The following is a 26,434-nucleotide window of genomic DNA, read 5'->3' as shown; positions in this document are numbered from 1 at the left end:
TGCAAGACATAGCATGGAAAATGTAGCGGCGTAAACGGTAAAGACTATGATGTAGTCAGCGAAGTATTCTCAGCGTAAGTATTGCAGCCAGCAGGTTAGGCGTACAGAGCAGTGGCCAGAGCAGTGGGCAAAACGTGAGTAACAGTTACACGAGTTCTGCGGGCATTTCCGCTTCCAGCGCCAGTGGGTCACTGGCTGACCGGTCGGCGACATCCGTAGTGCCCGTGTCCTTCGGCTCGGCCACTGAGGCGGGACGGGCTTCAGCGCTGTCGTTTCCGCGCCGTGCCAGCGGGCTCCTGCTCCTAGAGCGATTCCTCGAAGCAGCTCTGGAGTTGTTGCGCTGGCCAGGGCGCTGACGAGGAGGGCGACCGGGTTGTGCGCCATGCCCCAGATGCGGTGTCCGAGTGTGGCCACGAATCTCATCCTCAACAACGGCTGCCGCCCGCAGCTCTTCGTCCACGTTCTTCCGCAGGAAGCGTACCAAAATTCGTTCCAGAAACGACAGGTCGTCCCGGAGACGGCGTAAAGCTCTGGCAGAGCTAGTGCGGCGCATGGCCTGCAGGGCGTTGGCCCCATCCTCCAACGCTTGGCGTACCTCACTCATGGTCGTCGAGAGTGAGGGAGAGAGAGAAGCTGAACTGCCTTCGGACGGGGACCAAGAAGGATCCTGGTCACAGCACCAAGTGTAGTGGCCTAAGGCTGAGTGTCGTCTCTACGTAACTCCGTAACCCGAAGTCCGTTGGCACAAAATATATGTGCACTTCTTAGCCCCAAACCCCCAAGCGTAACGGACAACACAAAGCACAAGCAGTTAGTTGTGGATTCAGTTCAGGTTCAATAGTGAGGAAGGATGTTGCGCTCACTCAGTTGGGTCAAACTCTCTCTGAAGGACTAAAAGGGAAAGCAGGTTCTAATATAGTAAAAGAGAGTAAAGGAAAGAATAGAGATCGGGGAATTGGAAGGTAGGGTAGTGATAGCAGCGAACGAGCTGTGAGCTGCGCTAAACTAACTATTGCTAATGAGGAATTTGAGTAGCAAAGCGGAACAGCAGACCAGCGGACCGGCAACAGAGGCAATAGACGACAGTTCTATGGTAATGGATAGTCTAGGTCCGGCGACAGAGAGGTTAGCTTATCGTAATCAAAAGGAAGAGAACAATACTCTAATGGGCATTGATGAGGGGCTGCGGTAGAGGTAGGCGCCAGGCTGATAGTGAATATGTGCAGTACTATAGTGATATTGGTGAGTAGTACTATCTATACAGGGCCATGACACAAACAAAGGAAGAATATAGGAGTGATAAATTTGTATTCGACAACCATGGTGCAGATGGGAAATGTGAGAAGAAATGCAGTCTATAGCGGAGCAAACTCGCTTTTCAATATTATGTTACGTGCGAATCCCAGGACAAGTGTTCATCAAGAAATATACCAAGGTGTTTGTGATGTTTAACTATGTTGATAGCAATGGGATCGTCAGGGAAAGTAAAAAGTTGAGTCGTAAGGAGGGTGAGGTCACTGGAGGGTCGTGGGGGGATACAAAGGATTACCATTTTCGACACATTGGGTCTGAGTTAACACTCCGACATCCAGCGCACAACTTGCATTAATGTGATTCTGTAGCGAGTGCAGGCTTCTAATAAGCCTAGCTCGGTTATATGGAGCGCTGTATCGTCTGCGTAGTGTGATGTATGGTCCAAAGAAGCCAAATCATTTACGTATACATTGAACAACAGAGGCCCAAGATAGAGCCCTGGGGCACTAATTTGTTGGGTAGAAAGGAGTGTGGGATGTGGAGGCAAACTGTGACATGCAAAAGGGACATTTCCATTCAGATCTTGACTACAGGGTTGGTGTCTGACGCTATAAGTAGAGGATATAACCCGAGTCAGAGGGTTATGCCGGCTGAATATAAATCCCGACTGCGATAGCAGGAGCGATTTATATGAGGGTACGGTATACGAGGGTCATATCCTACTTATGCCAGGCACCCCTACGCATTTCCAGAACAATGAACCTATTTGGAGATCTCCTACATCGTGTAGTACATGAACATCTTCTGATGGTTATCAGTTGTCAATTGAAAGAATGATCGAGCAACATCAGAAGGAGATTCCTCCGTGGATGTTTGGCATAAGATTTCCTTTCAGTTCCAGTGCATATTGTAGCATCTTCATGATCTTGTCTCGTGAGCGGTGCGGAAGTCAACTGAATTGCTGGGGTGCTGGAGTTTGTTGTTGAATCAAACTACCGTCACTAGTTAGATTACAGCTTGGACTCTTTGGGAGTAAGTGTTACTAAAATTATGGTACAGTGCTGATTTTCACATGCGGCATCTTATAATCAGTTTTGCCTACTTGCAAGTAGATGCATTTGCATACACTGTTTTGTATCACTGCATCACATTTCGATCCAATCTAGCATTTTCCAATCGGGTTGAAGTACACTCTGTATTATACACTTAGTTACGAAGGAGACAGTCTGTTGATGATCTTCAACTCTTTGAAGTACAATGTACATTGCTGACCCATTTGGGATACTTCGTGGTTATTTGACGTTCTTTATCCTCAGATTCAGTATAATAGAATCCTCTCTAGACGAATTCCAGGTCATTCTTCTTTTCCATTGTGTACTGTTCCTCGTCAGTGTGCCGTTCTGTGTGGAGTGTGCACGTGCATGTGGTGTCTGTTGTGTCTGTTGTGAATGGCCCGTGCGCTGGAGTACGGCCGCCGTACAAGTTCACTGCCTTTCAGGCAGTGAACATGTACGGTGGCAGTGCCCTAGCGTACGTACCGTGCACCGGGATTTATATTCGATATAAATCCCGCGTGGGATTTATATTGGCCAATATAACCATGGTGGCTAGACGAGCGCTGATTGGCTGAAAACAGGCCCTCCGTAGCGTACCATGGTATAATCCTTGATGGCAGCTCACATCAACGTTCAAGTTATGACTGCTTTACGGCGGCTCTACGCCGATACGTGGTAGAAAAGCTGACATGGAATATCATCAGCGATCCTGAATTTGCCCGTTCCATCAACTGTTTGGATGGAGTTCTCAAGAAACTGAAGCAAGAAGGAGAACTGCGACCAGTCAACCACAAGGACTATATCACAGACGATGACTTCACGAAGCTGAAGGACAAGTTCTTACGATGCAAAGAGCCGGAGGTTCTTGTAATGGAGGTGTGGTTCAATATGACATAATAATATTATCACTTTGCACTACGTGGAAGAGAAATCCAAGGACAGGTGAAGAAAGCTGACCTGGTTCTCAAGAACGACGACAACGGAGATGAATATTTCCTGCTCAACATTGATCTTACCAGCAAACATTTTCCTGGTCATATCGCTGATAGACATGACCCGCCGACCGCAGGAAGAATACAGGACGGAGATCAAGTCTTCAGTGTCAAGTATCTGCTGTTACGCCTTCATCCTCAGCAAGAAGCGCTATTTCAAAAGCCAAACTCGAACCTGAGGAAAGAGGAGCAGGTATGGTTTGAGAACATTCCCTTTGGAAAAAATTAAAAAAAGGAAAGAAGTATGTTCAACGTTTGTCCTTGACCCTCCTTCTCCAACGCCGCCACCGTCTCCAACTCTTCAAATTGCCGAACCTCTTTCAGAAGATTCTGTTGCCTGTCCAAGACCAGCTCCAAGCTTTAATCCTCAACAAGAACAGCAAAGAATTAATCATGCTCTTCAAAATATCAGTTTATGCGAAGCATTAACTGTAGTTAACAGTCATGTAACACACTCTCAGCTGGCTCTCTTGCATAAGGTCCACGTTGCACTTGTTCCTTAACCCATACCACAGCTGATGAGCTGGCCTTGTCACTGTGCATGTGACCACGTGCACATGTTGCAAACACGACTGGGGGTTGCGCGCCCTTCACTGACGTCAGCTTAGAATGGCAGCTCACCAAACTGCCTGTGCGTACCGATTCTACTTTCAAGCATTTGTTGTTCCACGCTTGCTTGCGGCTCTGCCTCGCTGTTATCTCACAAACTAGCTCTCTGCCAGAATTCTCCCCGTCCTGAACCCACCCAATTTTAACGCTTTCTATGGTGCCAGATTCACCACAAAAGCAACTCCTATCAACGTTACAAATTAATAGGGACTCACAACATGGTGGTATTTGTTAGGTGGCCTGCAAAGCACTCCATAAGCCTTTGAGCTGGTCACTTAACTCCAGGTTACCAGCCCCGCCGCATTCGTCCCAGGGTGTAAGCGTAACCGTGTTAGCAGCCTATCCACATTTGTCCTACTATGTGGAAGCACGGTGTAAGCCTAACCTCTTTAGCTGCCCCTTCCACATTTGTTCTACCATGTGGAAGTGCGGTGTAAGCCTAACCTCTCTAACTGCCCCTTCTACATTCAGGCGCGTACGCAGGGGGGGGTTTCCCGTTGCCCGGAAACCCCCCAAATGTTCCAAACGAGCAACGTTTTTGGGCATTTTTTGGTAGGGCGCATGATCGATCTGGCAAGAATGCAAAACTTCAAAAGATCGTAACTCAGTCAAATCTCGCTCAAATCCAACGATCCAAATATCTAGGTCGAATAGAAAACGCTCAGCTGTCGGTTGAAACAATTTTCGAAGCGCTGTGAGCAATGTGTCGTGAGATAAATTATTCGTAAGTTAAGCCGCGATCTCGGCAATTTCAAAAGCGCGCAGTGCGACTTGAGTATCGAGAATTTGAGATTTTCGAAGCGCTGATTTGCTCAAATTTGCAGGGGCTTCACTTGTGATATTTTCAAGAGTACACAGCGAAAAAATCGAAACTCTGCGATCAAGAAAAACGAAATCGCTGGAGCAGGACGCGTTTGGGCCTGTTTGGGGCATTTTTCGCACCGTCGCTGCACTCTACCGCTATACTATACTCTATAGCCTATACTGGATAGCGCTGGATATGTACATGACTGTACTGTGTCCTGGCTATCATGGTCGACCTCACTCTCTCCCTGGTACCTTTACACTTCCAGGAAGCCCAAGATACTGAAGATTGAGTGAGTAGAACTGAAGTTATGAACCAAACAACACGAAAAAATGCATAATTAAAATTTCCTAGGGCTCTTTACTAGTCTTTCGAAAGGGTTAAAACTGAAAACTCATTGTTTGGGATTCGGTTGGAAACCCCCCTAGAGGTGACCCTGCGTACGCGCCTGTACATTTGTCCTACCATGTGGAAGCGCGGAGTAAGTCTAATCATTTCACCCACTGTGAGTCCCGATCTAGCCCAAATCTGGTCTTGAATGTCTGTGTGTGCTGTGAGATGTTAACTGTATTTAGTGGAAGTCTGCATAATTACAATGTTACAATTAACATGTTGCCTTACAATTGATGAGGTTCTTTTGCGAGAATAATAAACATTCTTTAATTCTGTCAACAGGCGACGAGGCGACAACAGTTTTAGGATGGCAATAAACAGAACCAGCTGAAGCATCATGTTACGAAGGTTTTATTGAGATGTCACTAACATATTATTCTAGAGAAAGTGGTGATGGACAAAGAAATAACTACTTCCTCCGTTAACAAAAACTTCGTGATGGATTTTGAATTTTTGATGGATATGAAAACGCATAGATCAGGTCAAGAACAGTTTGTATCGACTGCAAATCACTAGACGAAGGCGTCAACCCCCTCGACAATTGCATTCCTAAATGTTTGTAGTCTGCGACACAAGACACATGAAATTAAGGCACTCCTGGATAGCTCCCAGATCGACATGATTGGCCTTGCAGAGACATGGCTGGATGAGACTATCACTTCTTTTTGTCTTGCAATGTGGCTGTCCTCAGCCGACCCTGCACTGTGGTTTTGCTGTTGCAAATGTGAGGTGTGAGAGAGAACAGTAATGGAGAATTTGTCATTCCAGACTACTGTTGTAACTGCCTTTTCTCTACCTGCTCCCAGTCCCGTGCCATCTCCACACTTATACAAAGGGACGACAATAACTACATTTAGAAAGACTGTTTATTACAAGACTACGACGGAAACACCACTAGACATGACGAACTCAAGACGAAGACTGCTTTTCACACCACAGAAACACACGCATGCACCAACATGACGTACACACGACGTACACAAAATAACGTACTACAACATAACTCCCTCCCAAGAGTAGAATCGTCCTCGATTCTAATAATATAACAGAGTAAAAAGAGGAAAAGATCACACAAATCACTCAATCAATCCACACCATGTACCAGTCACACCCAGAAATAAAATACCTCTCTGCCTGCATTGCAGATTATTTAAAAACTCTGTCCCCCCCCCCCCCCCCAGAACACCAGCCACAATCGCTGTCACACGTGTGGGAACTGATAACCTCAAAAACCCTAAACTACTTCACTCAACACACCACATCACGATCACGCAAAAATTCTAAAATGTGAGAGCACAAATCATAAGAATAACAAAGAGAACAGAATCCACTGGCTCTGTGGGGGCCTCTAGTTATCCTCATAGAAGAGCAAATCAAAAAAACGAACAGAACACACGCGCTGTGCGGGCGCCTCTTTACCCTCGAGGAGAGCAAATAAAAAAGAACAAAATGTTGGGAGAACAGAAAATACAAAACTCACGTACTCCTCACGTTCACCCTCTCACCAACGAAACTCCTCACGCCGTCTGTCATGCCGTCCGCCATCTCAAGGAGCGCTGCTCAGCGTCGACATCCTCACACTGCAGCCTCTTGTCTTCACCTTCCATCCTTCTTTTTCAGATTTTCTTCTGGGCACAGTTTTACGTCGTGTCCGGGACCACCAGTGACAACGACTGACAGGAGACGGGAGAGACGAATGATGAAGGACGAGGACGACGGACGATCTTCTTGAAGCTTGGACGATAGGACGACTGGAGATGACATCGGAAACTGGGAGCGAAGGTCACGCAGGACAAATCCAGAAGTTGACGTTTACAACAATTTCCATCACCGCTGCCACCAATGTTGTAACTGCCTTTTCTCTTCCTGTTCCCAGTCCCGTGCCATCTCCACACTTATACAAAGGGACAATAACTACATTTAGAAAGACTGTTTATTACAAGACGACGACGGAAACACAACTAGACATGACGAACTCAAGACGAAGACTGCTTTTCACACCACAGCAACATGCGCATGCACCAACATGACTTACACAAAAATAATGTACTACAACACTACTCCCTCGTGAGACTTGACCGTGGGCGCCCAGGAGGCGGCGTGGCATTCTACTATCGCTCATCTCTTGGTCTCCAACCTCGGCTGGACCTTGCGCAGGATGGCCTGGAAGCTCTTTGGTTGCAGACAACGAATTCTGGGACAGCCCACCATGTATTTGGTTAGGTCTACCGCTCACCAACAGAGCCCATCAGCTTTTGGACCCGATTAGAGAGAGCACTCGACGGTGCCTCGCGTATAACCCCATTGATAACTCTCCTCGGCGATTTCAACACGAATCATGATGCCAGACCGCCTGGTCTTGAGACCAGCAGGACACACTATCAAACTCGCCATCTATTTGACTTGGTAGGTGCATACGGTCTGGAAAACCACGTGGACAGTGCCACGCGCGTGACGCCTGACTGCCCCCAAGGTACCATTATTATTATTATTTTTTTTTAACTAGAGCCACGTAAACCCGTCATGTGTGAGCCATGAATAAGGGGAGTGGTGGCGTGGTCTGGAATGCTCTGCCGACCTTGGGTCTCGGCTTCATCACAACCAGGCACGCCAATAGAAGAGAGAGAGAGAGAGAGAGAGAGAGAGAGAGAGAGAGGAAGAGAGAGAGTAAGTTACATTTATAAAGACAGGTAAGTCTAACAAATGAGGACTGAGACCTCTACAACAGGGTTTTTACGCCTGAAAGCAGGTGCATGATTTAACAAGCAGGTTGTCAGTCTAGATTTTATGCGCAGATGGAGAAAAATGCGCAGAATTTTTGTAATGAGATGAAAAGCAGAAATAATAAGAAATAATAAGAAAAGATGAAATGAAAGCCTACTCACAACCCCACCCAGCCTTGCAAACTGGGTATGGTGGATTAAGAACCCGGTTCAACGCTCGAGCAATCGCTCTCCACTCAAGGTGTTCACAGCAACTGATAGGAACTCGTATGGGGAAATTATAGAAAAGAAAAATAAGATAAGAGAATAAATTTCAACGCACCTCAATAAACGGAGCCCCTCATACAGTACCTCAGAAAAGTGGATCTTCCGACCAGTGTTTTTGTTGACGTCGCAACCAGATGATGTAGCTGCTTCGCAGAGACGTCTTACTGCACAAATTACAAATAAATTTTAATCTTCGATTAGAAAACCCAAGCGCTTTCAGAGCCCTCCGAAGAGAGTCCGGGATGAAACCACGCACACCTACCTCAACCGAAAAAGAAACGACCTGCCACCCGTTTGCTCGGCATTGATTGGCCAAATCCGCATACCGCCTGTCCTTCCGCGAGTTACTGACACTGAATCTGTCCTCAGCACAAACTGTTAACTCCATCCAGAATACAATCCTACGACTCGTAGAGTACAGAACTATATCTGGTCTTAGGGTGGTAAGTGCAACACAGCTAGGGAAAGAAATCTTTGCACTAACTGAGTCAACAAGAAGTTTCCAGTCTGAGGCCGCTGACAGGAGATCAGTCGTAACCAACTTTCGTCTGGGCTGAACGCGAACTAGCTTCTCTCCCGCCTTTTGAATTTTCGGTTTGTACGGTGTTTGCAGCAGTGCGGATTCGAATCTCCTCACGCATGTTCCTGACGATGACCCCGAGTACGTTGTCGTGCCTCCAGGTGTAACGTCCCTGGTCCAGCGCTACGCGACAAGCGCCAAGCACGTAGCGCGTAGTACAGGCCCAGGCACGGCACAAACTACAGTACGGATCCACTACGGTGTTTCCCCAACGGCGTAGGTTCGTCGGAGAAGGTAGCACGTCGAGGGTTGATGCGAGAAGAAATTTCAAATCCTTACCAGTACCACCGTACAAAAGGGATTTCCACGAGAGGTCCTGCCACATCACCGATGTCCACTCCAACCACTTGCCTTGCACTTGAAGAGTCTTCAGCCTCAAAATCTGCTCCTGCACGTTGATCTCCTCTAATGTTTGAAGGAGATCCTTCCTCGGGGGTTTGGAATGCTGCTTCGGAGCACGAGCACCCAACCCTGCACGATGACTTGAAGATGACGGTGGACGGAGAATCCCTGAACCTACTGATGCCTCTGCACACTCCAGCTCTATTGTCGCCGCATACCGCTTTGTCAGTTTCGCATCCTTACTCCGACGCAGAGTGTACAGCGCCCTCAAGCGCGCGTCCCCACTCGATCGAAGAATGTGCCATTTGATGGACTGGCACGTTTTCCACACCGTAGGAAGGTAGTGGAGGCGTAAGCCAAAGCGTTTGCGACTGCCAATAAAAAGAATGGCAGAGTTTTCGAGGTAGGCCTGACCATTTCTTCAGAAATGGTAAACACATAAAGTGCAGTTCACGTACAAACCTTGTGTGAGTTCAAGAACCTGGAAAGACCAAGATAGTTTGGGCACTACAAGATGGTGATAAAGCCATAGCTTGTGGTGGTCTTGAAGCCAAGAGCCATCTAATTTTCGCATGAGAGATACAGTGAGTTGACGGATGTCTTCCCGCTGGGTCTGCTCAGAGCAATCAGCAGGCAGCCTTCGCCCCAGGAACTTGAACTCTTCGGTGTCAATGAAAGCGATCTTCCTCCCTGACATCGTCAGGCAGGGATCGTAAGGTTTGTACCGGCCATCTACAAGCTTTGCTGCACTGCTTTTGCATTTGCGCGGCGCCGCCTGCATACATTGGGTCCACGAGAGAAAGTCCTCCGTGACCGCAATGAGTTTTTGACAACCTGCACTAGAGAGAGAGAGGGAGGGAGTGAGGGAGTGAGTGAGGGAAGGAGAGAGAGAGAGAAAGAGAGAGAGAGAGAGAGAGAGAGAGAGAGCCGGAGAGAGAGAGAGAGAGAAAGAGAGAGAGAGAGAGAGAGAGAGAGAGAGAGAGCCGGAGAGAGAGAGAGAGAGCGGGGAGGGTTGGGGAGCAAGAGAGGGGGAGAGAACTAAATATAGTATAATTATATACTGTGTAAGGGGTCCACATTCAGATCCAGAAAAACGGGTAAGCAGGGCACGAGGCATATGGCAATATGCAGCAGTGTGTAGGCAGATGTGCATACATATTACATAGTGTCAGTGGCCCAGTGCCATTGCTGAGCACGGAGGTGCCGGAAGACAGACACCTTGAAACTTTGCAGCCATTTCTTGTCAGGTGGCTGGCTGAGGACGGCGGGTGGTAGGGCATTCCATACAGGGACAGCACAGGCGGGGAAGGCTCTACGGCAACTTTCCCGGCTGTTGACAGGTAGCCCTGTCTCAAGCTGGTAGGTATGCATGTCGCGACGGACGAGAGAGAGACGAGTGGGTCGAACATGGGCTGGTCGGGGGGCTTGAGGGGGAGGCAAGAGCTGACGAAGTAGGCTGGTAAGATTGGAGCACAGTACCTTGTAAATGTAGGTGCAAGCAGCTACCATGCGCCGGACAGACAGGCTTTGCAGCATTGCGCCGGGGCCCATCAAGTGGAGGGTTGAGCGTTGCGTCTGGTCAAGTCGCTGCAAGTGACAATCTGCTGCGCCCATCCAGACCAATGGGCAGTACTCCATTACTGGTCGCACAAACCCACGGTACACTGTAGCTCGGCTCCGAGAATCTAGGAGCGGCGAGGCCTTCCGCAGGAGCCCGAGACTCTGGCGTGCTCTGATGGCGACGGTACGGAGGTGGTTGCGGTGGGAAAGTTGGCTGTCCAAGGTTACCCCAAGAAGCTTGAGGTTACTCTCTCCATTCAGGGGTACACCCGCAAACTGTACTGCTGGGAGGTCCCAGGCGGGGCGGTGATGGTCAATAGCCATGGCCTGGGACTTTGCTGGCTCGAACGCAATTCTCCAGCTGGTGCCCCAATTCGCAAGGGCATCGAGGGCATTTTTGCAGGACTGTCGAGCTGTGGTCAATGGTATCCATGGTGGACAGGCACTGAAACAGCGTTGTGTCGTCAGCATAAGCGGCCATATCTACGCCTGGTGGAAGGTGGTCATCGGCATCGTTCGTGTAGAGGAGGAACAGTGTCGGTCCCAACAAGCTACCTTGCGGAACTCCGGCTGTGATGCGGTGTGGGCTGGACGACTGCCCACCAACGACGACACTCAGGCGCCTGTCCAGCAGGTAGTCCTTCAACCATGCAAGGAGCATGCCGGATACACCGTACTGCTGGGCTTTGTGGATCAAACCTGGGTGGGAGGCTCGATCGAACGCGCCAGCGATATCTACAGCAACAACTCGTACAGCTCTGAAAGGGAACTATGGTGTTCGAATACTTATGATAACATTGTGTATGCATTTACAATTATTATTCACGATTTGCTGGAGTTACTTACGTGGTTTGTTATATTCTTGCTCAGTGAAGTCCCTCTGCAGAATAACTCTACGATGTGTCACTATCTGACAGGGTTTACTGTCACCCCGTATCGGGTGCAAGCACCCACTGACAGATCAAACACTTTTCTTTCCTCATCTTTGATCTTTCTGTCTTCGTCCTGCTCACTACTGTTTGTCGTTCGAATTTCTGATTTATTTATTTATTTTGCTTCTGCATTTCTGCATTTGTTTTGCACCATGTTTTCCATGGATACGCGGGCTGTGCGCAGCAGCGCACCTTTCTGGGGAGACTGGTATCGTTTTAGGTTGCGTCCCGCTACCCTTATTTGTTGCGTGTAGTACGCTGGTCTCGTTTGTGCTGCACTTGTACGCGCACGTTTTGCCAGGGACAGCGGTTTGGCATTCGCTCCTCTTGGCGCAGCCAGTTCTCTCTCGCGTCTCTCTCATTTTTCTCTCTCCTTTCAACCATGCATAATTTGTTCCTTATCTGAAAAGGCTGTGATCTTTTGTGTGACGGTGTGCACGGGGTGCATGACTGAGTGCCTGGGAAGGTTTAGATAACAAAGTGGTGCCGAAGGGGTGCATGACTGAGTGCCTGGGAAGGTTTAGATAACAGCTCCGCCCCCTGCAGCCACGGTACTCCAACGATGGTGTAGTAGGGTAAGGAGGTCCTGCGTTCCCAGGCCGGAGCGGAAGCCGTACTGGTTAGTGGTGAGGATGTGCTGGCGCTCAAGGAATCCCATAAGGCTGCGATTGATGATAGCTTCCATGACCTTTGACAGTATTGGCAGCAGGGATATGGGCGGGTAGTTCTTTGTTGCGGACTTCGAACCCTTCTTGTGTACAGGTACTACTGAGGCAAGCTTCCACAGTGACGGTTGCCGGCCTTGACGGAATGCTTTGCTGAAAAGCTGGGCCACAGGCCTGCACAGTTCCTCACAGCACTGCTTCAACACTCGTCCTGGTACCCCATCCGAGCCAGTGGCTTTGGACTATCGACGTAATCCTAGCCCGTCCCAAAACAGTAGCGATGTGCCATGTCATTCAGTGCACCATCAGTGACCACTTTGCAGTTCTTGCCAAACTGGACATTTCCGTGCCCAAGCAGTCGACCAGTAAGCCCTCTACATCCACCCGAAATCTCCGCAACATCAATAGAAACGCCTTCCGAAATGACCTTACTGCCGCAAACTTGTATACTTTTCCTGCTCCGGCTAACGTGGATGAAATGTGGCAAGAATGGCATTCAAAGTTTATAACTGTTCTAGATCGTCATGCTCCATTTACTTGCAAGGGAAGCCGGAAACGCCCAAGCGAACCACCGCGGTCGGACAGAGAGCTGTATCAACTTACTATGCGGAAGAACAGGCTGCACAAGCGCTGGCTATCGGACAAAACTTGCCAGCAGGCCTACTCAGCATTCAAACAGGCCCGGTCCGCTGCAGCAAATGCCTACAGGCGTAAACGGAATGAGTTCTTTCGAAACAAGTGCGCGGATAACACGGGAAACCCTCGTCAGCTATGGTCGGTCATAAACTCTGTTACCGGTCGAAAGCGGAAACATCAGGAGCCATCGTGTGGTGTGGAGGCGATTACGTCTGTTTTCGAGACTGTCGTCACGGACACAACGCGGCCATCCGAACTACTCCTGCCTGCCGGACCCCCTGCAGAGCATTCCTTAGTGTCCTTTCCACCCGTCACAGTGGGTGCTGTGGAGCGCTTGCTGCAGCAAGTCAACCCGGCCAAAGCTACTGGAAGTGATGGAATCCCGGCTCTTTTGATCAAGTATTGTGCTGATATATTAGCTTCATCTCTTACGGCATTATTTAATGCATCCTTATCCAGTGACGGACAAGCAGCAGGCGGATGGCCCAATGCATGACCTAAGCTGGAGTTGGTAGGCAATACGACGGCTGCAGCAGATTCCAACTGCTCTACCCGCTCCACCAGGGGCTGGATGACCTGGTCGATGGCCTGAGAAAGAGCCGAAGCAAGTGCATCAGGGGCCACATTCAAGGTGGTGGCAGAATAAACTGACGGCGCAACGTCGGAGACAACAGAGTCCGAGCGGGGAGATAATGGAGTCCTGGGTGGTTGACGACAAACAGGACTTCGCCTTACTCGCACATTACTTCCTGCATCCGAGGTTTGAGCTGCCGCCCTGGCCGATGGCGTCTTTTTTTCTGGTCGAAAAACTCGCCATCGTGAGAATAAATACTAAAATACTCAAACTATAAACTCTAACAAGACCCGTAGTCTGTCTGACAGGTCTGAGCTCAGAAAGAAAAAGGAAAGCTAATACTAAGAATGGCAAGATGGCAGAGGATCGGCAGTACAAGGACTGACACTCTGAAGCAGAACGGAGTGCCAACAGAATTTCAGAATTTGACAGCTGTATGCAGGCAAGGAAAATGGAAAGGACAGCAAGCTCTGTTGTGCACACGGGAAATCTGCACATGCGCAGAGCATGCGAGCATGTGATGTCTATGATACACAGCAGTATGTAGAGAGCGAGCAAGATTGTGCACACACACGTAAAGAGAGTCATGCAATCAACAGCGGAGCACTGGTACGTGACTGTTAACAACAGTTAACTCATACGAACATGTAGACCCTCCACACACGAGGTGCAGCCCATGAAATGGATAGAGTCTTGATGCCCACGCATGAAGTGAGATGTCTGTTAGGGGGCAGGAGTGTGGGCGACGGCCGTGATAGATTGCCAGATGAGAGGAGATAGCTGGCCCAGTACTCCTATTAATATTGTATATGTAACACCGAAGTGATACTTAAACAAATGGAGAGGAGGCAATAATTTGATAACCACAATCAATAAGACAAGCTGAATCTATCTCTTCATATCTTCATCGTTTTATTGCACATTGTCTCCACCGTTTTACATTGCATGAATAAAGAATACACAAATGTCTATTCAGCTTGTCTTATTGATTGCAGTTTTCGAAGTGATACTGATATCTATTTTTGTGCCTTATGAATTATGATACCTGTGTTGAACCAAGGATATCAATATTAATCATAGATGGGGTGAGGCGGGTGGGTGAGAAAGGAGAAAACTTGTGTTCTTCCCATGACCCAAGCAAGGCAAAAATCAAAGTAGCAAAGCAGCCAGCGCGAAGTATAGTGTATGCGTTACGGTTTCAACCTCCGATGTGTACTGCAGCCGCATATGGCTGGTTGGCTGGAGAGTTCAGGTGTACGCGTGTTGCATACAACCGAGGCGTGCATGTAAGTGTCGCTTGACATGCATCAACGAATAGCGTGGGATCTGCGGGCTCTCTGAAAGCCGCTGGAGCGCGTGTGAAGTGATGGTTTGTGCAATGTGTTAACCTACATTACTGCAAGCTCTAATGTGCTGTTAACGTATTGTATGTACTAGTATCCATCAAGTTTGGATGGCCAAAAATTGAACATCTGACGTGTAGCTTACACTCAGAATGTCAAAAAGATATATAAATTTTGAAACCAATATGGGGGGGGGGTGCGGCTAACACCCCGGAAAATACGGTACATGCTTTTGATACAACATGCAGCCCATGCAAGCTAGTCTGCTCCCCATCCCCTCCCCCCCCCCCCCCCCCCCTCTCCAACCAGCCTAAAAACGACAAGCGCCACTTACGGAAACACGTTGATATAACAGTTGTCGACCAGTTACCATCCAACTTGCAAAACACTGATCTTCCAGTCACACTTTGGTTTCCGACCCCACTAATGAAGTATCCTGGATTACATTGATAAGTGATGTTGTTCGGGTAGGCTGTGCCGTACGCAGTGATGACACCGTTGGCAATGGTATTCGGACGGCTTGCACATACTTGGCGAGCGAGAATAGGCACAGAATCAAAACAGCAATAACGCAATCTTAGATCATTGTTTCCGAGGCATGGGTATTCATTAGATTATAAGAGAAGACTCACAGTGGATGAAAGTGAGCACGGCACAGCGGATGTACTGGGGGAAGGGCACATTAGATATAACGGAACATGGGATAGTGGATGTAGGTGTAAAGGTCACAGTGGATGTGGGGGCATGGCAAAGTGGATGCAGCCTGCCGGAAGGTGGGCGAAGTTGGTCCGGTGTACGGGGCGGGGGGGGGGGGGGGGGGGGGGGAGGGAATGATATGAGTGACATCCGAAACTGCATTATAACAAAAACTATTACCGTATTTCAGCGCATATAAAGCCATGGCGTTATAGGTGAAACATCGCTGTTTTGGACCAAATTTTTACAGAAAATAGCCTCGGATTTAACGCCATGGCGCTAAAAGTGAGAGATGCGTACATGCAAACAATACGGCAGAGTATGAACTTCGAGTACTCGTACAGTGCCGTAGCACGTTCATGTCCAGGATCCATGTACTTTCAATTTTCCCTGAAAATTTCAAATTGTGAACCTATTGTGTACAAGGTGGCATGTGACAGTGGGGATGGGTACATGCAGAGAGAATCACCGCCACTGTAGGTTCACTGAAAGAACTGAACTCACCTTTGACGCCAGATGCAAATTCCTCCACATTGAATTTTGTTCACTTATAACGCCATGGCTATATAAGTGAGGGTGGCCTTATGTTCGGATATAACGCCTTGGCTTTATATGCGCGGAAATACGGTATTAATAAGTGTTAGCATGCTAACACCAGTTACCAGCCAAGCCAGCCAGCGAGCCCGATTTGCGTGCGCTAGTCACGCGAGCATGCGCCCTTTACGGTCCTGCGCAAGGTCTCTTTTGTTGTCATTGCTATTTTGACTTTCGAACTTGCAAATAACTACTTGCAGAACAATTTCTTTGTCAATATTTTTTTCGCAAACAGAGCAGCACTCTGGTCTTGACGTTTGAAGCCGATGTAAATATGCTGTGCTACCTCTTACCTCTTTTCTACCGGCTTGGCCCGTCACCCTGAGCTCCGCTGATGAGACCTGACAAGGTCAAAACAGCCAGCTGTTTTGAGCATTGGCTTACTGAGTATCCATTTATCTCTTGTCCGAGTTTGGTGCTTTCCTGATAAGTACGATATTCTACCTTGTCCAATTGTCTTCCAATAAAATGATATGCAAGCGTCACGCGAAATTAAACATCTATGAGCGACATCCACAGAACCTGCTGGGAGAGTAAGCGTGTACTCGAGTCTCATCCTGAGCACGTTTTTTCTTCTTTTTTCAGCTCCAGTATAGCTGTATTTTTCATTGCAAAGCCGTCCTCGATTGTTAGCCCGACTGCTGCATGGACGATAAGTGCTGCGAATAGTGATCATGTACCCTGGCCTGAGTAGCTTGCTTGTTAGCCCACCTGGGCCACGTTATGTTGCTAGTGCATGTACCACCCCAGTCACAGAGCACAAGTAACTAGTTGGTTGAGTTTGGCCGTCAGGAAGCCAGGGCAACGCCAAGGTATCCGGGGCGCGGGTCTGATTCCAGCGAGGGGCAATTCTGTACCCCGCAGCACAAGGGTAGCGTGATTTTTTTTTCAAGGGTAGCGTGACACTCTGCGCCAACGTGCGCGCTGCATGAGTACTCGAGTAGCGTGATACTCGCCTAGCGCTTTTGCTGTTGCCTAGCAACGCGTTTCTGTCTTTCCTGGGCCCCCAAATGCATGTCGGGTGGCCCTGCGCATGACTGCACGCTGTCATAGCAACCTTGAAAATCTCAAGCCGGTTACCAACAAGCTAGGAATCAGACCAAGCCACCGAATGCCCCCAAATAATTCCGCGTTGGTGAGCTGAACGACCTTAGTGTGGTACTCAAGCGTTTCAGCTACCTGTACATGTATGTAGTTATTGTTAGATTGACAGCATGAAACAATATAATGTATGTAGTTCTAAAGTGTGCCATTCGTATGTTTTTATTCCCTTAGTGACACTGATAAGGGTTCGAGAGGCATGTAGTGGGCAAAAAGCAATGGGTGGCATGATGCCATAGGTGAGAGCAATAGCAAAGCAACTGAGTGGAGCAGATAGCATATCACAAGTATTAGAAGCGTGTGTGCACCATGCTAGAACGTGAGTGCATGCATGCGAGAGTGGGCGTACCAGCATGTGCGCAGCGTGTGTACAGTCAAATCTGCCGTTAGCGACCTCTGCTGTAGGCGACCATCTACTGTTAGCGACCGATTTTCCATGCACCGACGGTTTCACATACAAATTGATCTGTCCAGAGCGACCATCTGCTGTGCGCGACCAGCGACCGCGATTTCATGCATGGTCGCTGCATTCAAATCTGCTGTAGGCGATCGCGACCCAGGTTCAGTCAGGTGTGAAACTGTACTTGCCAGTGCGCTGTCAACTGCAAGGTGTGAAAATGTGCTGTCTAAAGTGTCTTGCAAGTGCGATCGACTGGCCCTGGCCTGTACTGAGGCTGCGCTGTCCGTTACTTGAACAGGGAAGCCTTGACAGCTGGCTGAACATGTTAGCCCTGGTATGTGCACTATTCTTGGGTTTCTGCACCCCTACTGAATATCCAATAAAATGATATTAAAAATCACGTTATTCTCGTCGATTTGAGTACCGTATTTTTCCGGTTGTAAGTCGACCTTTTACGACTTAAAATAGAAGGAGAAAGGGTGGGGGTCGACTTACAACCGGGATTCGACTTATAACCGGGAACTATCAGAATCTTACAAAAAATGACCTGCACTGCATGCACGAGTGCACTATGTGTACACATTTTTTCCAGTTTATTGGTCTTTTCAAGGATTGGAATGTTATAACCTCCAATAAGGAATGTTTACATGATTTGTTGATGTGTTAATAGCAGGGAGTGGTTAGTAGTGCTTCTTTGGGTGAAAACTTGAAAACGCAGAATTGAGACCTCCGGATACGGGGGTCGACCTATAACCGGGGTCGACTTACAACCGGTAAAATACGGTACATGGAAGCATAATATGCATACCGGATTTACCATACATCTGCCGTAAGAGACCATCTGCCGTAGGCCTTGACAGATTATGCTAATATTTTCGTGAAATTATGCTTTTCGCATTGCTGAAAAAATTGCAGAATTATGCTATTTTATGCTAAACGTTATCATATTATGCCGCATTATGCTCACATATGCTGCTAATGTATAATGGTTCTGTGCAAAATAACAGGGGAATTTTTTTGTAGAGGACGTTGTACTGTAGGAGCAAAAGTTCAACGGGGTCAACGCACCGTCCGACCTAGCTACGACCGTCACTGATTGTAGTGGACTGGACATGTTCTCAAGGGAGTCGTAAACCTACGACTTCCTGGTGCATCTACTTGTACTTGTATTTGTAGAACATGTATGGAATTATGAAATTATGGAATTGATACTTGATATTTATTATTTAAGGGTAGCCCTTTCCCAAAGATGTTCGCCACTTTTTTCGCAACTTTTCGTTGTTTAGGAAGAAATCGCAACCTTCGCAACTTTCGCAACTTTCTTCATTTTCGCGAACTATTTCGCAACTTTTTCGCAACCTTAGCGCAATTGGCGCCATGGCATGGGGTCAAACGGTCAAGTCACTGACTCACCGACTACATGTCGGACAAATGCAAACTCGTACTCGCTCATTTCTCGCCTGCCTTCAGACTGATTTCAGAGAAACAGAAGATCAACGGTAGTTCTGATAATGTGCACTGAAGTAATAGTTCCCTTTTCCTTGCACTAGAATGATTTACATGTAGGATACATGCAAAAGGCTACTGGCACTGTGTAAAGTGGTGGTTCACCGCAGGAGGGGGTGTAGATCTACGAGTTTGCAGTCGATGCACCGTAAGTAGTTCTGCTATTTCTACTCCCTTTTGTGTAGTTTTTTGCACTAGAACTCTCCAATTCTAGGTTGCGATATTAGCAACTTTTAAGCTTTTTCTGAAAATATGGATGCGATTTCAGCAACTAGCACTTGTTTTGGCACGGTTGCGAAAAGCATAAGTTGCGAAAAAGTATGGCATCTTTGGGAAAGGGCTATCGGGGGGATCTCCTAAAAGTGAAAATGATCATTGATTTATATACTACAGTCCGTTTCAAAAAGATTTGCAATCCTGGCGATCGCCCGCGGAGTTTGGCGTCTTACCGTATGAGCACTCGAGCGCTGCCTGGAAAAACTCACTGTGAACTCGAAGAAATATTCCGCGCGAAAGCAGGAAAAATGACAACTCACTCACGTTGATACAGTCATTTACGTCTGGTTTACAACAAACGAGTTCTTCCTCGTATCGATAAAATCGGTTGTGGCAACAAACGCGATTAGGCCGGCTGCAAGGACGCCGTAATGTCGCACTCGCCCCAGCACCATTCAAACAATTCCCTTTGAAAGGCTTTGGCAGTTCACGGCACGAACTTCAACAAAGCCCCGTGAATGCGTACCAGGGGAAGGCTAGACAGCATGTCTCTAGACATCAATAGGCATCGTATGAAAAGCCAGTCAATAGCACTAAAGAGCGAAAGCCTTTGTCACGGTTCGGTTTCACTCGCGCACCGGGCCCGAGCTGGCAGCACAAACAAACGCCGGACGCGAGCTGGCAGCACAAAAAAACGCCGTACTCACACGAGCGTTGGGCAAACGGATGGCCACAGCCATCAAAAACAGGAACAAACCCATCCACGGCTCTTTCTCTTGCTAGCTGTGCTGCTGCGTGCATCCAACTGTTTTGCAATTTCTCCCTCCCACCCACGCCTCCTGGTATTTATTATCGCTCTACACTATCCTACGTCTCACAATGAGTGCCACTCAGCATGATGGTACTCCAAGCTACATTGTATTTGATCTGTCCTAGCTCACTATTCTGGACAAAATATTAATTCAATTGCAATGAAGCGCCGGGGGCCGGCGGGGGCATTCGGCGGCTTGGTCTGATTCCTAGCTTGTTGGTAACCGGCTTGAGATTTCCAAGGTTGCTATGACAACGTGCAGTCATGCGCAGGGCCACCCAACATGCATTTGGGGGCCCAGGAAAGACAGAAACGCGTTGCTAGGCAACAGCAAAAGCGCTCGGCGAGTATCACGCTACTCATGCAGCACGCACATTGGCTTAGGGTATCACGCTACCCTTGCGCTGCGGGGTACCACATTGCCCCTCGCGGGAATCAGACCCGCGCCCCGGATACCTTGCGCTGGCCTCCTGACGGCCAAACTCAACCAACTACTTGTGCGCTGTGACTGGGGTTGTGCATGTATTAGCAACATAATGTGGCCGAGGTCGGCAGACTTTCAATTAGCCAAGCGAGCTACTCAGGCCAGGGTGCATGATCACTATTCGCAGCACTTATCGTCCATGCAGCAGTCGGGTTAATGGAGTCAGAGAGGACATGTCGGAACGAAAGTGTTGTAAATGTTGACGAGCGGCATGAGTCCCAATTCGTTTTGTGACCAAAATAGTTTCTTTGAGCTGCGATGCAATTTACTCACCGTATGACGAAAACGACATCGACACGGACTCATTCCCAAGCCCATGACTTGGCAAAGCTATCCGTGTGACTTCGACGACAGAAGGCGGCGTTCACTGCTAAATAATTAATTGGCGATCTTGAAATACGAAAATAAAATCTCAAAAAGCTACAGCGCGATGACTTCCATTATAATTCACTCACACCATTGCAGTGTTGTGGGTGTGTTCACATGGCGTGAGCCAGTCAAGTGTCAGTCAGTTCGGCAGGAAGCGCGAGCTCCAACAACAAGTCGTTTGGTGCAGCCAGCTTCTTTGTCTTGTACCAGCTGGATCACCAAAACAATGAAATAAAAGTTTGACTTGAGGAGAGGTTGGGATTTGAATTCACAACTTCATGGTCAGCAGACAGCATTCATAACCACAAGGCCAAAAAGGAAAGGATAAATCGTGGGTTTTGATAAAAAATCGATACTGGCTTCCTGGGCAAATTGTAAACCATGGGAAAAGGCCGGAAATCTGGCCGAAATTCTAACTCCTTAACGGTTGCTCCAATTGTTCCGAAACCTTCACAGAACAATTTGCCGTGTCCTAACAAGCCATTCTATGTACTTTGTTGTCCAAATTTCCATTATCTTCATACTTTTTAAGACCCAAACCTGATTGTAAATCTTTTTGAAACAGACTATAGTGAAGCGACTTGTGCAGGCAAATATGTATATGTTACCGCATGGTTGCGAGGGCCTTATGGCATATTATTGCCCCGAGAGGTTAGCCCGAGGGCCGTAGGCCCGAGGGCTAACCTCGAGGGGCAATAATAGGGAGGTTTCGCTCTACGTAATTACGTATGAAAATCCGTATGTCGTCCGCGCCGGGGAGCGAGGGCAACTTTCATACGTAAATCTCTCTACAGATTTCCGTAGGAAAGCTCTTTCCTACGTTGGGTCCTCCGTAGGACTTTTTGAAATATTTTTTCGCATTTTCCGCATTTGTCCATGGCAACATTCAAGCCGCGCGAAACACAAGGTACACACACCGTACACTACGTGCAAAATATAATGGAAAACGCGGTTTCGGTTCATGGTGCATACGGTGGGCGCATGCAGCCAACGCATCTCCAAAGCAACAACGCATGTTGAGCAGTCGTGGAGAAATCACGTAGAGCGAAACCCAACAGCTCTGATTTTTACGTATGAAAATTCCGTGCAGTTCATACGTTATTTTCATACGTAATTCCGTAGAGCGAAACCTCCCTAATATGCCATAAGGCCCGCAGCAACCATGCGATAACAAATTTATCACATGGCCCACAGAGCAGACCATTGGGCTGCTGTTGAAACTAGCCCAAATGCCAACACATTATGACCATAATGTATCTTGATGTGCTATCATTATCAAAACAGGAAAAATGAAGATATTTCTCCTACACCCTAACAAAAAGTCTGCTACAGGCCATCAGAGAGTATACAGTACTGAAAGATGGAGACAGAAAAAAGTGCCGGCACCGCATCGTCATAGCAATAGACATGGCAACGACAATAAAATACAGCAGAATCATAGCCCACGTGCGTGTGTGTGGCTGTGCGCGCCTGTGGACGGCGAACAGTTACTTTCCACAGCGGACATAGTGCTTGTAGCAGGCACTTCGCCATCTCTCGAGTTTCATGATGTCGGATTCGGTGAAGCTGCTCAATGCTCCTGTGGTTGCGGCTCCGGCTCCGAGGCAGTGCAGTGAATACTGGTTCGGTGGGTACCCTGCGCTGCTCAGGAGCTGACGGATCAGACGTGTGAGTCTTTGTGCAGTTAGGAACTTGCCACAGCTGTCAACGAACAGTGGTCTATTGGGCAGGTTGGGGTGTCTGGAGAGATAGGTATGCATGGCTCTGACCGGGCAAACTGTTGAGTTGGTGGTTGTGAGCCGGACGGAGTGACCCTTGCCGAGTTGGTCGGTCTTGGCGGCTCCATGCGGAGTCATTCGGCAGCTCCATGCGGAGTCATTCGGCGGCTCCATGCGGAGTCATTTGCCGGCTCAGCCGCGAGCCATCTAGCGGCTCCAAGCAGAGTCATCATACCAGTTGCTTGAATCGGCACTCCCAGCTTAATCCAAAACTCGGTTGCTCTGTTGTGAGGTGGGGGGGGGGGGATGCTAATGGGGGTTACAGGCGTGTGCAAACGGATTGACTCGTGAGCGAGGGTGCGTGTAGGAGAGATGTGAGCAGCAGGGTGGAGTGTGTGAGTGCTATTGGCGTGGGTGAGTGTCGAGTTACTGGTGAGTGACTGGAGTGGCCGAGTCTCCAAGCTGGGCAACTGCGAGCTATTGGTCCTGGCTGGCGGCGGCAGACTTTCCTGGGCATGACTTGGCGTGGTGGCTGCCGAAGCATGTGCTGCACTGGTGGCTGTAGCGACAGGCTGCGCGTTGGCAGCGGCCTTGTTTGAAGTCGCGGCAGACGGCTGGGACGTTTGGCTGAGCGGTTGCCTCTGACCGCTGTGCCGGAAAGGGGCGTTTGGCGGCGGGCCCTTCAGACAGTGAAGCTAGGATATGGGCACGGGGGAAGTGAACTGCTGAGTGGCCTTGCCGGTTGCAGTGCCGGCAAGGAGGCAGGATGGAGTTTGTAAACCACTCTGACCAGAGTTCCGGGTCTGAGGTGGCAAGGCTGGATGTGCTGCGTGCCACTCTTGCACGGAACGACATATCAAAGCCGGACCACGCACCGAATGTGTAGCGTGCGGCCGCTTTGACGATTGTGCCCTGGTATTTGAACAGTTCCGGACCTCTGCGGGGGTCGTGGTGGAGGGCTATTTGGGCGAAAGCTGAGAAAGCTTCCAACCACGATGTCAAGTCTACAACTTTCTTTATACGGGATGACGAGGACATGGCGGATGGCACAAGGGTGATGTGGTCCCCCGTCCCCTGCAGTGTGAACCCTCTGTCCGGACCATGCTCGTATCAAATGCCAGCTCTCCCAGTACCCTACCAAAGTCAACATACTCACGGTCGATAATCTTGTCCGTGAGCTGGTTGCTGAGGGCAGGCAATGGGATGGATGGTGGACGCTCCGGGGCGAGCAAATCGCCGTCCAGGAAGAGACTCTCCTGGTGTGGCCTTATTGCTGAAGGCTGGATGTGTTCAGGCTCCACGACATCAACAGAGACTGGACCAGCCCGCTGTGCTGCTGTTGCTGCTGCTACTGATGGGAGTGTTGGCTGTACATGTAGAGTTGCTACACCTACAGCCTGAGCAGGTACCACCGTTGCAGACCCATCGATGTTGTCAATGACATCATGCAGGATGCTACTGCATCTTGTACGACTCGGGAGATTTCAGCGGATTGCTCTGACGTGAATGCGGGCGACGAGCCAGGCTGGGGCGCGGCCGCGGGGCTGTGAGTGGCCGGGGCTGATGCAGGACTAGCACGCCGACGCGTGGTCTTTTTGCGACCTGGCTCGTATGAGTGGAACTAGAATCCTCGTTTCTTGCCTGGGCCGACAAATGCTCACGAAGACGGCTAACCTGGATCTTAATTGCCTGAGCATGAAAGCCCCAGTTCTCTGAGTCGAGTTTCAACTCTGTTGACTTTGAGTTGGCGGAGATCGGAAAGTGATGGCACGGAGCTCATGGTGACGGCTCAGGATCTTCTACAACTGCTGAACTTTGGAAATTTCAAATCTCACCAAGAAATTGCAAAACAGTTGGATGCGCGCAGCAGCACAGGCAGCAAGAGAAAGAAGCCGTGGATGGGTTTGTTCCTATTTTTGATGGCTGTGGCCATCCGTTGGCCCAACGGTATTTGTGTGTACGGCGTTTGTTTGTGCTGCAAGCTCGGGCCCGGTGCGCGAGTGAAAACGATCTTTGAAAAGGCTTTCACTCTTTAGTGCTATTGACTGGCTTTTCATACAATGCCTATTGATGTCTAGAGACATGCTGTCTAGCCTTCCCCTGGTACACATTACGTAGGTGTTATGTTCGTTCGAGCTCACATCAACAAGCGACATTGGAGAGATCACACTTGAGTTGTCACCAAGTAAAACTAAAACAACAATGATCCGTCATCACCAAAACGGCCACCTAACTCCGACTGAGATCTAGAACATGTGTGGTAGAGATTCCCCCAAGGCAATCTCCACACGTGACCTGATACAGATATTGTACACATGCATCACAATTCCCCTTTCCGTGAATATGTCCAACCTGGACATATTGACGAAAATAAGCATGCAACAATCATGACAAAAAATATAATGAGAGTGAAACGCAATGATGCAGGTGTGGTATTGTGACAGTCAACACAATCGATTACTTCAAGTAAGTGCTAGACAATGCAGAGATATAGTGGGAAGTCACCGAAAGCTATGCGGGTGTAGAGAAGGGTTATCAGGAAATGCCGTACATACTACAGACAATACGACCAGTACTGAGTTCGCAGTGAGATATCACCGTGTGCATTACAAATCCAAACGCTGCGTTGGATGTCGATGACGACTACCTCGTCTCACAGGCGTCGGGTGTTCAGGTGAAGCCGCCAAGTTGTCCTGAGAATCAGTAGGGCCAGAACCCGAAACTGTGGACGTGGGAACAAAAGCATCAGACGAAGATGGGACGGATGCCTGTGGCTCAGCTGCCTGTCGAAGAAACTTCCGATTCCGCCAAAGTACTCGACCACTTGGTAGCTTTACCTGATACTTCCGATGTTGACCGACTGCGACTACTACGCAGGAAGAATTCCAACGCTTGGACTGTACATCTTGGAGGAGAACACGTGCTCCCACCGGAAGGGCTTGCAATGACTGACCAGCGGTTTCGCGACGAGCTGCTGAAGCAACTGCTGCAGCTTCCTTGTCGATCCGGGCTGCTGAGCGTTGCCAAATGTGTGCGAATGCACTCCGGTGGGCGGGCACCAACGACCGCAAGGGATGGCCAAATAGAATTTGTGCTGGTGATAATCCCCCTTCCGTCGGAGTGTTGCGCCATTCCAATAGCGCAGCGTCGAACTCTTCATCATTCAAATTTCCATTCTGCGTTGATTTTGCGACCAAGTGTTTCATGGCTTTAACTGCTGCTTCGGCATGCCCATTTGATTGGGGGTTGTGAAGGCTTGACTGACGATGACTCACTCCCCACCGGCCGAGGAACTGCACAAATTCCCGTGAACTGAACTGTGGACCTCCGTCCGAGCGAAACTGAACAGGCACCCCAAGTGCCACGAAATTCTCACGCACCACTTTAATAACACCTGCCGAGGAGGGGTTCCTCTTGTACCACCGCGCGATGCTCGGCCAGCCTGATAGACGGAACGACATAGGCCAGATAAGTATTCACAGCAAACGAGAATAAATCAGCAGACACTTCCTCAAACACGCGATCTGGCAGTGGAGCAATCACTGGTGGCTCTGGCCGATGGCTGGGGAGGTAGTAGCGACATTGCTCACAGTTTCCCACCGCAGTGGTGATGTCAGAGAATATCCCGGGCCAGTAAACTGTCTGACGGGCATAGCGCTTAGTGCGTACAATGCCTTGGTGGGATGCATGTAACTGTTGGAGGACTCGTCGCCGCTCCGACGACGGAATGACTAAACGGGAGCCATACAGAACTAGCCCATCGTCTATAGTGAGCTGCCCTTGGGGTTTGCTAAAGTGTCTCACTTCCT

At 48.9% G+C, this 26,434-nt stretch overlaps 1 protein-coding gene across 3 annotated transcripts in view; it reads right to left on the bottom strand.

Annotated features, from left to right (window-relative positions):
• LOC135807036 (sushi, von Willebrand factor type A, EGF and pentraxin domain-containing protein 1-like) overlaps positions 1 to 26,434 on the bottom strand; it is a 108,901-nt gene that overhangs the window by 65,858 nt on the left and 16,609 nt on the right. For all 3 annotated transcript variants that reach the window (XM_065321127.1, XM_065321128.1, XM_065321129.1), the window contains exon 4: positions 15,065 to 15,259. In XM_065321127.1, the coding sequence (XP_065177199.1) occupies positions 15,065 to 15,259 (195 nt within the window). The remainder of the gene's footprint in view (positions 1 to 15,064; positions 15,260 to 26,434) is intronic.

This window comes from Sycon ciliatum, chromosome 1 (genome assembly GCF_964019385.1).
Source record: "Sycon ciliatum chromosome 1, ocSycCili1.1, whole genome shotgun sequence".
NCBI classification, from domain to species: Eukaryota; Metazoa; Porifera; class Calcarea; order Leucosolenida; family Sycettidae; genus Sycon; species Sycon ciliatum.
Note: the sequence above shows the minus strand (reverse complement) of the source record. Positions and strands in the feature narration are given on the sequence as shown.